Genomic DNA, 15,661 nt, shown 5'->3' on the forward strand with positions numbered 1-15,661 from the left:
CACAACCTGGCGAAAGCCTCGAAGGGTCCGTTCCTTCAGTGCCACCGCGCAGGGGGTGGGACCCCGGCGGCCTGCGGAGCGGCGAGGAGCAGCCGGACACCGTCGGTGGAGAGGAGCCGAGCCAGCCCCGGCACTGCTTTCCCTGCGCCGCCACGGCAGCCAGCGCCCCCCTGCCCGCTGCCTCAGCCGCCGGCCGGCACTAACAACCCCGCCAGCCGTGGCAGCAGCCAGCCTGCCCCCGGGGACCCTCACGCCCCGACCCACAGAGGGGTTCGCGGGCGGGCCCACCCCTCCCCGCCCGCCACACGCCGCTGCGCCCACCAGCGAGTGAACCTCCCGCGTTTTGTCTGCAGTTGCCTGTGAATACCACGCAAGCCACTCCGACCGCTTCTCCGACCGCCCTCTTATGTTAATCTTCCCGGCTTTACATATCCCCTCCCAACGGCCGGCCCCGCCAAGAGCTTTTCCCGGGCTGTCACCGGAGCGCCGGGCGCCGTCACTCCCCGCTGCAGCGCGGCCCGCCGGGCGCTGTCCCGCGGCGGCCCCGGCCGTTGGCGGCGGTTACGGCACGGCCGTTACCGTTCGGCGGCAGCCGCAAGGGCTGCTCGTTCCCGGGCCTTGCCTGCCCGGTTTGAGGGCGGGGGAATGGCCTAGGGAGCAGCTGATAAGGCTATATCTCAAGTTTGAGACCCAGCTACGTCTATTATACATACATCTGTGTACATCTGAGGGCCTCATAATGAGAAACCAGCCAATTCCCGCTTGCGAAGGCAATGTTCTATACACGGGTATACGGCATTCATATGCAGGTGATGACTTCTCAGTCAAAGCCGGGCACAGTGCTAAGGCTAAGCCTGACCTTCCGGAAAGAAGAAACTGGCCCAGTGACCCCTGGGCTCTACACCGAGCTGCTCGCCTGCAAGAACAGAACGCCCACAGGCCCTGTAATGGCAAGTTAAATCCCAAGGAGGAATGCTGTACAGGTAGGTTTTGTTGGCTAATATATTTTGCATGTCTCTCTTCCCCCTGCAAGGAAATGTCTGGGGAAATGGGATGAACACAAAGAATGTGCACAGTTGGTAACAGCATTGGGGGTGATGCAGAACAAGAGCTTGGCTGGCTGTAGTTTTTTATTGCAAGTTTTTAGTAGTAATGTGTCGGGAATCTCCAATTTATATTTTAGCTTAAGAAAATACATTACCAGATAATGTATATTTGGGGGTTTAGTAGTAGAGCATCCCAAAGTGGTCTGTGTTTATTAGACTGTTGACTTACCTGTCATTTAAACTTTCTGGAGGTTTCCAAAATGTGTGGCCTGACAGCAGGCAGGGATAGTGCGGGTGTTCCTGTCCATTCCCACCCTGCCCCATGCAGCTGGCACTGAGAGCAAAACTGGCTCAGTCTAGCTCCTCAGAGAGATGCCTGACTACAGGGGTGGACAGCAAAATCCTTCATCATCTGGGTAGCGAGAAGGACTAAGAATTGCAAATTATTTACATGAGATTGTAACAGTAATGCTTTTTAAGAACATGCATAAAGAAACAAGTGCTAATATTAAGGACATTTTGCAGATGATGCCATCAACCATTTCTCGCCATGCAGGTTGATGAGCGAACCCAAAACAGCAAGAGGAAGCATGCGCTTTCAAGGTCTAAACCTGACACTGTGACAGATATAGTTTGGAGTGCCCAAACTTAATTTATTGGTCAACCAGCCTTTCAGTTTGTGCTTAGTGTTGAGCACATATAGTCCAATTTACTTCCATGGCTAAAATTCAAGGATGTATGAGTGTTGTTGGATCACAGTCTGATCACTTGTACAGTTCCATTTCGGCGCAAAAAAATGAAGTGTTTCTTCTATGCTACTTCGTAGAGATTTATGAAATGTAATATCTGTACAATGCCCTACGAATTTTATTGCACTTGCATTGAGTATTTTACAGGCTTTTATGATAAATTAAAAATGCTGAGCACAGGAATGTTGGAAGTCTCTAGTGTTAATAAAACAATTTTTGATTCTCTATTTCAGCATAGTACTGGTGGTCTAGTGACACAGTAATTTCTGGCATTGCATCACTGCTAGAATCACATTGTAGTGATGAGACTCCCAAAATATTTTCTTCACTCTAATGTTTGAAATAGAGGCAACAGGGTTTCGTTTCTCTCAGAAATGATGTTAAAGTATTGCCGGGACAGAGATTTTTCTGTTTTTTTAATGCCTATTTATGTGTTGCCACATAAAGATGAAGCTATGTTCTACAGAGATGAATGGGCGTGACATATGCTGTATTTATAAACACTTCTGCAGGCTGTCAGCTTGTTCTTTTTTTGGTTGTTTCTCCATAGATAAAGATAAATATGATAATTTGTAAATCTTATATGCTGTGCTATAAATCCATCATGGAAGCTGGGAGTAGTAAATGGAATTGTTTGGGTAAAAGAACCCTTTCCACAATGATCAAGAAATCTGTTATTTAGAATGTGTGGCACTAAGAACAGTGACTGAAGAGAGGGTGAACATGCTTCAAAAAATTAAAGCCTGATTCTGAACAACTGTGCCTGGATCAAGAAGCCTGGTTCTCATAACTGGCCTCACTGATGACAGTGAAATTATTGGTGTGGATTATGAACTATTTATATGACAAAGAATGTACAACATTGGCATCTAGCAGTACAGTAAAGCTGTCTAGGACAAATTCTTCCATAAGTTTTATTTTGCAATAGTCAGTTGGATGAAATTTTTCTTTTCCTGAGTACAGTGAAATGGAAACTCTGTTCTTTGACCGTGCACTCTCTGTTGATCCAAAGAGGGACGTGTGAAGTTATTCATTACTGCCCCAAACTCCATTTACAGGATGGTATCTGAACCCAAGATAAGAAACATACACTTCATATTTGATACAGTGTTTGAAGAACATGCAGTGCTGTGTTCAGCAATCTCTTCATGGGTCACTGAAGGACCTTCACTTCTGTAGCAAGCACAGTCATGTGGCCAAACACCTGTTGTATATGTTTAAGTTCTCTAGAAATAAAATTCTCAAGAATGATGTTTTTCAAAAATTGAAAGGCTTTGTCCAAAATTTCATCTCAATATGTTTAAAGTACTTTAATAATGCTGAAACTATTTCTTCTCATAAAACACTTCAGCGTGATTTTGGACCCATTATTTAGAACAATTCCTATTGAAGATTTTTGGAAAATCATTATTCATGAGAACTTGCTGCAAATTTATTGATTCACTGACACTCTTCAACCAAGGAATATTGTAAAAGAAAAAATTCTATTAGCTTACAAGTCTGGAAGTATGATTAAGGTACTGACCTTGAAAATTTATTGCCTGTATAGCAACATGCATCTCTGGTACCTCTGCATATGGAAAACTCTTCTAATAAGCGTAAGAGATTTGACCATATTAGACTTTCATGTGATTTATGACCCTGATACATTTCCCCATTTTATTTACCAATTAAAAAACCCACCATGTAGGTCTAATGGATTTCGTTGCAAACAAATTAATCAATCTGTCTCACAAGGTCTTAGCAAAAAGAAAAAAAAAAGTAAATTTGCTTGGAAAATCCTGCTGTCCTGGCATTAAAACCAATCTCAATTTTTAAGGGAGTTGTCCTAGAAAGTACTGATTATACATCATAAGCAAAAATCAAAAGAGTGAAGGGTAATAAACATGTACCAGAAAGTAGGTTTCCAGGTCCATATTCAGAGCCTTAGATCAGTGACCTGATTTTTTTAAAGGTGCTGAGCAGCCACCTGTGAGCGTGAATTCCACTGGTGCTCTTAACTGCCCAGCAGTTCCACAAACAGACCTGTTAGGCTCAGCAATGCAATATTCTTGAAAGCTTTTCCTGTATATCTTAAAATTGGTCAGTTTGATTAAGTTGTGTGTCTAAAGTACTGGTTTAGGACATCCCCATTTTGGCTTGTGTCATCTTCCTAATTTAAGTTTTGGCAGAGGAAGGACTGGCTTATGTAGTGAGGTCACTGAGGGACCTGAGATGTTTGCTGGCAGCCTTGTTGCACTCTCACTTGGCTGTGAACTGACTCTATTTTTATGTTGTGGAGTTCAGTGAGTATTTGTAAAACAAAAGCCATGATTCTTCTGTAGGTTTGGCAAATCCTGTTCTTAGCCAGAAGATTTTTATAATACTATTCTTAAACCTCTTTTTAGATCAAAATGATCCATCTCTGGAAACACTGACAGATGTCTTTTGGTAGCAAAGAACAGAAATAATATTTAAACATGAGTCCGAAATTGGATACCAAAGTATTTTGTTATTTTATCCTACTGCATATTTCCATTATATGTATTTCTCTTCTGCCTGCTATTGCAGTTCTATTATCTAAGTATAGGTAGTTTTCTGTGCTTTCACAGCATATTGAGCAAAAGTCCATCATATTAGTACACAGTTTAATTCTGATGGTCCTTGAGGCAACGTGTTAATGGAGAGATCATCAGCTAGCCTAGTCAAAATATATATATATTTTTTTTAATGGAACTATACTAATTTCTGGATCTATGCCTTCTACTTACATGCTAGTCCATTGTTACTTTCTTTTTCTTCATGTATATTGCCACAAAACACCAGGCACAATATTTTATTTCAGTGTTTTTTTCAAGTAATGGCTGTAAACAGCATATATTCATAAATGGAAGAGGCAAAGCTCTCCCTTGCTGCTTTCCCCACCCCCCCTTAATATTTTAGTAATCTAAAACTATCTCTGTGGATGTAAAAAAGTCTTTTCTTCTCAACATCTGTCTCAATGACATGATCCCATTGAGCTAATCTGTCTGTGAAATAAACAAAATGGCAGTGTTATACGCAAGAATTTGTTTTTATTGCTTAACTTTATTTGGTTTGATTTCTGTGACTTGGGAATCAGCAATGTAGGCTGTAACAACAGAATTTAGAAGTGTTTCTGCTTTGATTTTTGCAATTTATAGCAGTAATATACAAAGCTAGTGAAATTCACACTATATCATAGCAGAGCACAGAAACTTGATAATACTGCATCATAGTTTTATCTCTTGACAGGATAAAATTATAACCTGATTATAAATTTCCATGTAGTAGTTTTTCTGTGTTGTGTAAGGCTTACTAGGACGTTGTGAGGGAAAGCTGGATGCAGTTAAGTTTTGTAATTCAATTATATTGTTTGGAGATTGTACAATCTTCCAGAATCTTATTCTGTTTGGGAAAATAGTGTTTGATTAAGAAGTATTTGTTTGTTTGGTTGGTTTGATTTCTTTTTACCATGTAAAGTAAAAATTGTAGTTTCTGTTTTAGAAGTAAAAGTATTCCTATGAGGTGCAATTGGATTTCTACAAAAACCAAAGAGGTACAAGTTGTTATTTTAATTTAAGAAATTATGAGAAAAATGTTATTTTTTACAAGTCAGCTTTTGTTATCAGTGTTACATCTTTGTTGGCAGCTATGAACTACTGGGTGGGTTTTTTTCAGATTTTTGTGAAGGATTTAATTTTGTAGCTAAACCAATCTGAAATATCTGATTGGAGGATTGGTAGTTATTTGTAAAGAGTTGTATAAATTATACATAAAGTTGTGGGGATAGTAGAACCTCAGGCAAAATCCACTGGATTGGCATTAGGTCTTTAAAGAAATTCTGTGTATGAAACTGTTGAAAGAAACGAGAGAGACATGAGAATCCTGCCTACTAACTGGTCAATGGCACTCAATTGACAATTAGAATAAAAAATGCTTATTGCCAGCTCTGTGGTGGAATATTTTAAGTACAATTTTTCATATGGCTTTCAGCTAGGCCTGATTTTAAAATCTAATACAAAGAGGAACACTATGTAACGTGTCTAACCTTACATTTTATTAGGCACTAGGTTAATTTACTAAAGTAATTACAGCTTTTTTCAACACTGACTGGCTAGTCCCTGAAGATGATGTTGTTTAGTCCTAAGCTTGAATTAAAACATGTGTCTGATGTGTTGCATAACTCTGATATGACAGAAATCAGTTTTGTAATTAGCTAAAGGGGATCACTACCCAATGAAATAGATTTGATCAGAACACAAATTTGAATGAGAAAAATCAGTTTCTGTATGTCCTTTCTACAATAGTGCTAAGGCTGGAGGAGAACAATATTATTCACATGTAAGAACTGTGCTGTCATACTCTGATGCCTGCTTTTTAATACTTTAATGCACATATAAAATCAGTTTTGATTTTTAGATTTGATGGATGCTCACAACTTTAACTGGAGTCAGCCGTCCTGAGTCATATGGAAGATTCTACTGCTATTTCTTATAGATGTAGGTTCCTAACTTTAGTTACAAAAATGTAAAAGTATTTGGTATGAATATGAATTAAAATGTTTTAAGACTTCTGCCAAGTTTGGTAGAGATGAATATGCAATGGAATTTATTTTCTTTTGAATCCAAAAATGTAAAAAATTAACTGTTTAAAAGTCAGATTTTGCTGAAATAATAGATTCCTATGTTATCTTCTTACAGATTTGAGGTTTTTTTGCTTTGCTTTGCAATGACTGTCAGCCACTTTTAACCTATGACTTCAGGCATATGACTGCATGAACACTGGAGAGAGATTTGGGGTCATATTCTCTCCACTGTGTTCTTAGCTCTCCAAGTTTAAGGATCTTTAATCTGTTCTCTAGGCAGGATGGAGCAGGGGTAATAACAACTCTAAAATTTTCAAAACCATCAGTGTCCTGCTTATTTTCTAATATATATATTTTGTGAAGTTTCTACAACTTTAGGAAAAGCAATAGCTATAGAAGTGAAGACTGGAATGTCACAGCAAATTCTGTAGGACCCATACAAACCTCACAGACAATGCTGGCTTTTGGAATACAAATGAAGTTGATGAAAGCAATTTTACATTATTTCTTGCACATCTTTCTGACTAGTGCTTTCTTGGCTTAGGCAGCAGCCAGCAATTATTTTTCCATTCCTGGATTTTATTTTGAATGGAACTCTATAAATGCAGCCTTCATCTGGGCATTGGACAACTGTCATTTACCAGTTGCCCACTTGAACAGTGCTGGGCGGAGCGCTGAGCAGAGTGCTGGAGCCAGGATGTCTGTGCTGTAGAGTAGAACACACCGGGCACCAGGCCTGAGACCCGCCTGTGTTCTGTGCCAGGGAGCTCAGGTCGGAGCACATTTGATTGTGCTTCTGTGCAGACCAGGAGGCTGGAGCCAGGTGGCCCTGCGGATCTCAAACAAAGGAACTGCACGTTTCTAATGTGTCTTCTGGGGAGGTGCTTATTTTGAACTCCAAATGCAGCAAACATTAGGCCAAGACCTTTCTAATTCAGCAGCTTGAAGGGAACTGTAGGGAGGAAAAGAACGTCCAATCTGTGGTGATTATTCACGGGCAGACAGACAGGTTTTGTCTGGACTCTTGGCTGAGGCTGGTGGATTATTCCAGTCTCTGCAGCCAGAGGCAGACCATTTGGCAGGTTCTTCTGATAATTCCTCCAACAGCCTATTTTATCCACAAGTACCAGACTGCTGAGGACTGGAGTGGCCCAGTCTTAAACTGGCACTAGCCAGCTGTGTCTGTGTCCAGCTGGTGAGGAGGAGGAGCAGCTCCAGCCCACCCTGTTTCCGTCCTGCCAGCCTTGGCTGCTGCTACTGCTGCTTCCCTGGGACAGTCAGGCACTGCCTGGCTGGGTGTCCCCCACTGCTGCTAGGAGACGAGGTTTGAGAAGGGCTTCTTCTCCCAGCACACAGTCACCTACCCTGGCAGCCACAGCCTTAGGGCAGAGAATGACAGCGAAAAATGCAAAGTTGCTCACCAGTGTTAAAATTATCACATTGACACAATTGTGGTAACTCCTTGATGGCCTTGTGTTACATCCACAAGTAATTCTGCATTACTTTTTCTGTGGGGATTTATGCTTGAATATCTGAGAAGTTTTAAGTGTAATTGGAAACTGATGCAGGGGATACACACAGAGTTAACACATCATATTTTTAAAACGGTTATGAATGCTCTTTTTGAGGGGTGAACATCTTACTGATAAGCTACACTGAATACTTTTCAGGAATTACAAAAGGTTTTCTTGATTTGGGTAGAAGCAATACAGAACTGTAAAAATTATAAATAACCATGGCAGCATCAGCAGCAGCTGAGTAAATCTACAGATGGCAAGTAAGATTTCCCTTTGGCTCAAAAGCAGTTTATGGGATATATCTTTCATATTTACTGCAATATCAAAATATGGGTATTTATCTTTAAGAGGTACCATTGTAGCCTAGCTTCACATATTTCTGTTAGTAATCAACCAGTTACAAATTTTTCTTCAGGAACTTCTGGGTTTTAAAGTGTTGCTGGAATTTTGTTGTTTAAATTGTAGTGAATTTTCCTAATTCCTTCAAACTCCCTACAGCCTGTTAGCTTCAGCAAAAGTTAACTCTGTGATAGAAAGTCAGTTTCTTTTTCCCAGCAATTCACTCTTTGTTAATTCCGTGCTTTGAAGTAGTAAATGTACCTTTAAAAATATTGCTAACTACTGAGGCTTGAGAGGTACCGTAGAGAATATGAAGGCATCTGTAACCATGCTTTAATTTTTTTTTCCTTAATTCAATAAGAAGTATATTTTTAAAGGAGACAAGAAAAAAAGCCCATTATCTTGAATAAATCATATTTCAGTGAACTACTATTGTCTATGTGTGCCACTCCCCTCTAGTGAATAGAAATGGAATTGCTCCATTTCATGCCATGCCATGGACCCACAGCTGCAACTGGACTATGGAAATTTTCTTCAGCTTTCAGTGACAAAGAGTTATCTTCTTTGGAGCTGAACAATGTGATTATTTTTCTGCTTTTTCTATCAAGGACAAACCAGACCTTCATTGCAAAGCTGTCCTTTGGACATACATAATGCCCAAGTAGATATAAAATTAACTTCAACAACAGCAAAACTGTATTAGTTATTACTGCTGTGTCTGTATATCACTGGGTTTCAGTAATAATTTAATGCTTCTTGCCCCTGTTTACATACAGGCAGTTTTTATTTGAACAATGTTTACTTTTTTGTGATTGTCAAATATATTTTAATTTAGTAATTTTAACTCCTGCATGATAGGTTGATGTTTGCTTTATTAAAACATTAAGTAATTGATACCAATGCTAGAGTGGTTTGGTCAATGACAGGTGTGCAAGCCAAGATAAAAATATATTTTCATGTGGAAATTTTTGTTGAACAGGTAACAGAGGAAGCCAGCATTATAAAAATGGTGTGTACATGATAAATATTCCGTCAAATGTCAGTTTACAAGATATCAAGCGTGGGATTTCTCTGGCCAAAAACCAGTCATGGAGCTCGGCAGTTACTGTGGTCTATCTTTATCACCCATGGAGAGAAATACATGCATTTAAGTCTCTATTAATCTCCTAATGTACAGAACTAAAATATATTCATGTTTGGAAGCTGTTTGTGTCTGTTGACTGCACATTACAAACATCTCAAGCTAGCATGAGGTGAATCCTGTATGTGATAGTCTAAAAAAATCTGTGTCTGCTTCTTTGCTCTTTAATTTTGACATCTACTGGCAAAATAAAGGTGTCATTAATTGATGGTACTGGTGAAAACAGCTTATTTTTTTACACTGACAACCAAAATTATGTCATTAGAGCTGCACAGGCTGTGAAGGTCTCATTCTTAGCAAAGTAAGTAGCCCGAAGAAGTCAGGTAAGACATAGAAGTGAAATGTAAATTAAGAAAAAAATTGATGAGAGGCAACTGAAATATGTTTCATTAAAACAAACAAACAAACAAAAAACAAAAAACAAACACCACACACAAAACAAAAGAACACAGATCCAAATTTGTTTTCAGTCATACCTAAAAAATGCAGAGGCATGCTTCAGAGTAGAATTTGCTATACAGAACTTCATATGTTTATATATCATACATTGAAACTGACACTAGGCATTCACTTACCTGAAGCCTAAATAATGGGCAGTGTGAGAGGCCGAGTGCAACACATTTTCTTGCTTTCCTTTTGGAATCACTTTGCATTTCACATCCTTGCACTTTTCTGAGAACCAAAGCTGCAGTTCACCTTGTTCTTAAAGTATGGCAGACATTTGTAAAGGCTAAAAGCACTTATTTTATCTTTTTTAACTAAAAGAAGTGTAAAAAAAATGATGCCAAAGCATGCAGCATCTAGTTATGCAGAACTCACTCTAGGATTTGACACCTTTAGCTTTTTTTCTTTTAATTTTCTGCACTGTGCTGTACATGACTGCAGCTCTGTATTTTCTTCCTTTGTATAATAATAAAAGGAGAAAGTCCTGCTTGTTATTGCACAGCACTTTGAGAACTGTGGTTAAGAAGTGCTATTACAAAATTGTTATTAAAAATTATATTTTCTCTTTTCCAGAGAGATCAATGATTTCCCAGCCAAAATTTGTTTTTGAAAAGAAGGTCTGTCCTTTGAAGGTAAAAAGCCTTTTTTTTTTTCCCCATAATTGATAAAAAATGCTCAGAAATGAGAATTCTGTAGACAATGATCATAGAAGTAATAAAATATTTTCAGCCAAGTTAAGACTTGTAATAAATGGTCCCAAAATAGAACAAGGAAGAGTAGAAACTAGAAACAAGACTGCTTTTAATGCATATATGCTAGAATTGGTATACTTTGTGTCCTAGAAAACGGCTGTGCTATTCTCTCTGACCTTTCCACACTTCTTTTTTTTTTTTTCCAGCGGCCAGCAGAAGACCCAGTTTGCGAAGCTGAAAATGGTAAGAAACACTTTGTTGAAACAGTATAAAAATACCCTGGGTTATTCACAGGTCTGACTGTTGCCTGTGAAAATAGTATTTAGACCCTTACTTTGTATAAGCAGGGACAAACCCCTGTTGGTGGATTAAGACTATGTGGCTTGTAGAGCCGCCTACTAAATCCTAATATATTTGTCCCTGTGTTACCTCAAGAATTCTTCCATCTTTCTTACCTCTCATATTTACCAGAAAGCCAAACTCCAGAAGTCCTGAAAAGTGGCCAAGTATTTTCTTCACCTGTATGAGTTCCTATCTGCCCTTTTCTATTTGTTTAGGCTACATTATAATGCAACTTCTCATTCTTAATGTCTTCCAAGCTTATGGGCTATTAACTGATTCTACATGGTTGATTTAGGTTCCCTGACATTAGTAGAAATAAAGAAGATTCTTTGGGCTTTATGCCAGGTGTTGACTGAGATTCCAAAGCCTTCTTAGCCTTGGGTACTGCCTTGAAGCTGTTCTGTAAGTCATTCCTAGAATTTATTGTGTTTATGGTTTAGTTCTGTATCATAACATTGTGTTGAGAGCTCCTTCCAGTCTGTCCCTGCAGAACATTATATTTACTTTTCTTTAGATTTCCTTAGTTGTTCCAGAAAGCGTGCAAGATCATCATCTTTTACTTTCCAGAAGTCTGACTCTCGGTCTAACACAGGTATGCCGTTTAGCTCCAGACATGTTTTAAGTACTCTATTCTTTTAAGTAAAAGTATATTAATTTTCCATACTTACATAATATTGCATAAAGTAGTAAAAAATCTGTATATTTCATATTTCCTTGAATTGCTTACACAGTCAAGGGAGGAGGAGGGCTGGAAAGAAATCAGATTCCCTGGTTTGTGGAAGAGATCAGTGTTTCCTGGTCAATTCCAGCAGGTTCCAGAAGGGCTTCTCCTTCCAGCCCGCCAACAGCTGACTTGTAAGGCCCTTTAAGGACTGTGTATTGCTTCCATGGGAAATGCACACAAGTCACTGAGGCTACTGTGCAGAAGGGCTGATCTGTTTCTTACAGTGTTTATTTAACATATAGATGGGGCCAGAGAATTACTTCTGAATTTAGGCATTAATATGCATACACTATATTTCATTTTATCTTGTTACGTGGCACACATGAATGTAGCTAAGAGGGTTTAAGATAAGCTAAGTTTGGTTTACTCTGAAAATTATACTGACATCATGCACAAAAAATCATAGACATGGTAGAAATTTTAGGTATTCCTATACCAAAAAATAAAGTAGCATGCAGATGGAAGCCTGATTGACTGACCTCTTGATCATCCACACTGCTTAACTGATAGCTCACTCCCTGGTTCTGAGTCTCTCCAACTGATGGTCTCCAAGACAGAACTGTTACAGAGTGGACTAGCCATAAGCAGTGTGCCTCAGCCAGGCTATGCCCCTTGGCCTCAGAGACCTCTTCACTTCACCAGCATGGGCATTACCTAACAGTCTAATTCAGAAAGCCAGTAGCTAAGAGATAATAATTTATTCTTCTGCCAATGAAGGCATGACATCAAATTGGCTAACCTGAAAATTAATCTTTTTTTTTTTTTTTTTTCCAAACAAACAGTAATTTCAGTCTCTTACCTTTCAGATACAACTCTTATTCAGAAAAGAGGGAGATCATCTTCCTTTTCCATCCTTCCTACCTTCCCTCCCTTCCAGCCAGGTAATTTAAAAAACAAACAACAAACCCAATAAATATTTATGTAGAAAAGTAGGTATTAGCTAAAATAAAGAGGTGTACAGAAATGCTCTTTCTGCAGGACAGAGCTGGAGTGCATTGGACTAGGCTGGCATCTGGACAGAAGAAAGCAATATCTTAGGAGGAAGACTGTCGGTTCAATAGAGTGAAACTTTTTTGCATTTGGTGTTAGGGAGTCCTGCAGTGCTGGGGAGGAAGCTTTGAATGATTTGCAAATAAGCATTTACACAGTGCAGTACAAATTGTATTATAAAAAACAGAATGGAGTTTGAGTTACTACATGAATTAGTTTACTTGCAATTTAATGGTGATGGTTCCTATAGGAATACAATTTTCTAGCCTGGGAGCCTAAGCAGTGTCCCTCAGAGTATTTTCCCACTTACTAACAATGGGAACAAAAGAGTGGTGTTGAATCCTGGTTGATGTCTCTTACCAGAGACAGGCCCTTGACAGATATTGGCATGAAGGATTTCTAAAGAGTCTTATGAAGACTCACATTGTTACAGCAACAAATCACACTCCAACTACAATGACAAGTAGTGATTGTGTGTAGAGTATCAGTTGTGTCATTTTCGCTGTCACTTTATGGCTCATGTTTGGCATCTTTATTAAAACAGTGAAAGCATCAGTAGTGCACTGCCATCATTACAGTTACTCATGAAAGCCTCTTCACCAGAACAGAGCAGGGTATATTTATTTATTTCCATGTTCTTGGTCCCCATTTACTCAGCTTAAAAGGGCCTAAGACTGGATCAGATAACATCGCCATTTCAATAGCTTTTGCAAACAAGCAGCACCTGGTTTTCAAAGCTGATGAAAGAAAGTGATTTCTGTGCCTAAATCCATCCACCAGTAAAATGGATACAGTAATAGTTATCTTGAAGATCTTGTTTAGATGGATAGGTTGGAATATTGCTAAAGTACTACCAAATTAGAAAGGGGTTACAGAAACATGAATGTAAAGTTTATACATAATGAAACTTTGCTATTACTCATTATTAAAGTTTGAATTCCTTATTCTGTAGTAAAGAAGAATAACATATTCATGACCTCAGCTCTTCTTCGAAGAAACCCTGACTTGATCAAAAGTACTAATGAAGGTAACTGTAATTGCAATATTTGTTTACTGTAGTTCCACAAAGATGTTCTTAACAGACAGAGAAGACACAAAAATGACAACTCGTCTCTGTGCTGAGTGATAGGGTAAATATATTTGTGAGCTTCATAAGTTCTTTTTAAGATGGTGTAAATATCCTGTGAGTTCTGTTCTGAGCCTCTGTTCTAACTACTTAATTCCTCAGTGGACTGAATATAACCTTGAATAGTGAAATTCCACATTTATGACTGAATAACTGTTCCTGAACAAGGCAATGAAGAACCCTCTTGGTGTCTGCAAGAGCAAGATCAAATTTGAAATATCAGAAAACAGATCTAACACAAAGCAATAAATATAAAAATATATTTAAATACATAAATACAAATACAAATATATTTTATAAATATAAATATGTATGTACATAATGCATGACCTTTTTATTCTGATAGTATAACAGGAGCTGGTGTCACTGCAGAGCTGTGTATTTTTGAAGGGATTTTTTCAGAATATGTAGCAAGTAAACAACAGCAAACGTTATTTCAATATGCTATGAAGCTTTCAGTTGAAGAGGCTAGACACATAGGTACGAAATAAATGTGAAGAAAAAGTCTCTGTTTAAATATTTTATCTTTGTATTTTGCAAGGATCCTTGTCACAAAGTCAGTTGCGGAATGTCATTAGACCTGCCATTTTACAGCCCCCACAAGTCCTCACCTGTCCTGAAAATCCTGTACTATCTCTAGTGACTAAGAACGAAACACATGTTCAGGTAAAAAAAATCATAATTTTACTGGCTAATGTAAGTTTAGAGCTCAAATTAAAACAAACCAAAACATGTTGTTTTAAAGCAGTTAATTATTCCACTGCATGATTTTCAAGACAGTTCCCGTACCAGTTTCAGTGGAATCAATGGATCACAGACATTGTGTGAACTGTCAAACTCATGCTGACTGTGTTTGAAAAGGCATGTCTTCTGTGGGCAAATCAGCTTTGGGGGGTCTTTTAGATTTTGTATATTTACAAAGTAACATTTTAGCATTTTGATTAAGGACACTGGCTTAGTACACAGCTAGAGCAAGCTCCGCCAAGTACCACAAACACACACACACATATATATATATAGACACGTCTATGTATATATATATGTAGACACACCCAGTGACTCTGGACTTGTAGCAGATGTTTATTGCAGAAAATACATTTGGTCTAACTAATTTGTCTGGTTTTATTATCCCTAGCTATCTGAAGACAACTATTATTCCTCAGCTGAGAATTCAGAAAGTTCCGAAAGAACAGTGAAGTCATCTACTAGCATGGATCTTTCTAGCTCTAAAATAACACGGTAAGTTTTTTGTTTATTATATTTCTAGAACATTTTTTCACTGGGCTTATGGCATGCCCTTTTGTCATACATGTCTAACATGGTACTAAGCCAATGCTATCTACACCCACACAGTGTTCACTGGTGTTTTTGTGTGGTGGCAGGATTTGTGAGCTCCATACACCATAAGAAGTAGACAGCTTCTGGGAATTAATCTTTGTGGGACAGTTTGTTTCTCATTAGCAATGCTCAAGCCAGAAACTATTTGCCATTTTCTGCAGCTCTGGCAGTTCAAAATACATTCTTGAGTTGCTTTGGAGAACTCTTTTCTGATTGCATAGCTGCTGTGTCTCATAAACGAATACAGAGAAACTCAGGAATTACCAAAATATGCTGGAGTTACCAGCATTTTGGACACAGAAGACATGAAGAAAACTGTACAGGACTGATTTGGAAAACAAGGTGAATGCTGCAACTGATGCTCTACTTCCATGCACATGCCAGAATTTCTGGCATAAACAGCTAGCTGTGATGACTGCAATAGGGTGGCATCTTTGTGCAGACATGGGCTGACCAGCACGGACCTCATAATTTCTGCATGAGGAAGCTGACTTCCTTGGACTAGGACATTGTTCCATGCTCTTGCCTCTGTATATGACTGGAAAAGCTCATGCTGGTCCAAAAGGGAGCTATTGCCTCTCTCTGCAGGCTGGCTAATTAGAATGTTAGGTCTGTGGCTAGCTGGTAG

General features: G+C 38.8%; 1 protein-coding gene across 3 annotated transcripts in view; it reads left to right on the forward strand.

Moving 5' to 3' along the window:
* Positions 1-330: 330 nt before the first annotated feature.
* Positions 331-15,661, forward strand: part of RANBP3L (RAN binding protein 3 like) — a 34,133-nt gene continuing 18,802 nt past the window's right edge. The window contains exons 1-8 of one of the 3 annotated variants that reach the window (XM_071801962.1): positions 331-983; positions 10,395-10,453; positions 10,720-10,756; positions 11,370-11,447; positions 12,386-12,460; positions 13,522-13,596; positions 14,237-14,361; positions 14,831-14,934. In XM_071801962.1, coding sequence (XP_071658063.1) covers positions 407-983; positions 10,395-10,453; positions 10,720-10,756; positions 11,370-11,447; positions 12,386-12,460; positions 13,522-13,596; positions 14,237-14,361; positions 14,831-14,934 — 1,130 coding nt within the window. In that variant the 5' untranslated portion in view covers positions 331-406. The remainder of the gene's footprint in view (positions 984-10,394; positions 10,454-10,719; positions 10,757-11,369; positions 11,448-12,385; positions 12,461-13,521; positions 13,597-14,236; positions 14,362-14,830; positions 14,935-15,661) is intronic. The other 2 variants (XM_071801963.1, XM_065860797.2) reach the window with 2 other exon arrangements.

The sequence above is a fragment of the Patagioenas fasciata genome, chromosome Z, assembly GCF_037038585.1.
Source record: "Patagioenas fasciata isolate bPatFas1 chromosome Z, bPatFas1.hap1, whole genome shotgun sequence".
Classification (NCBI taxonomy): domain Eukaryota; kingdom Metazoa; phylum Chordata; class Aves; order Columbiformes; family Columbidae; genus Patagioenas; species Patagioenas fasciata.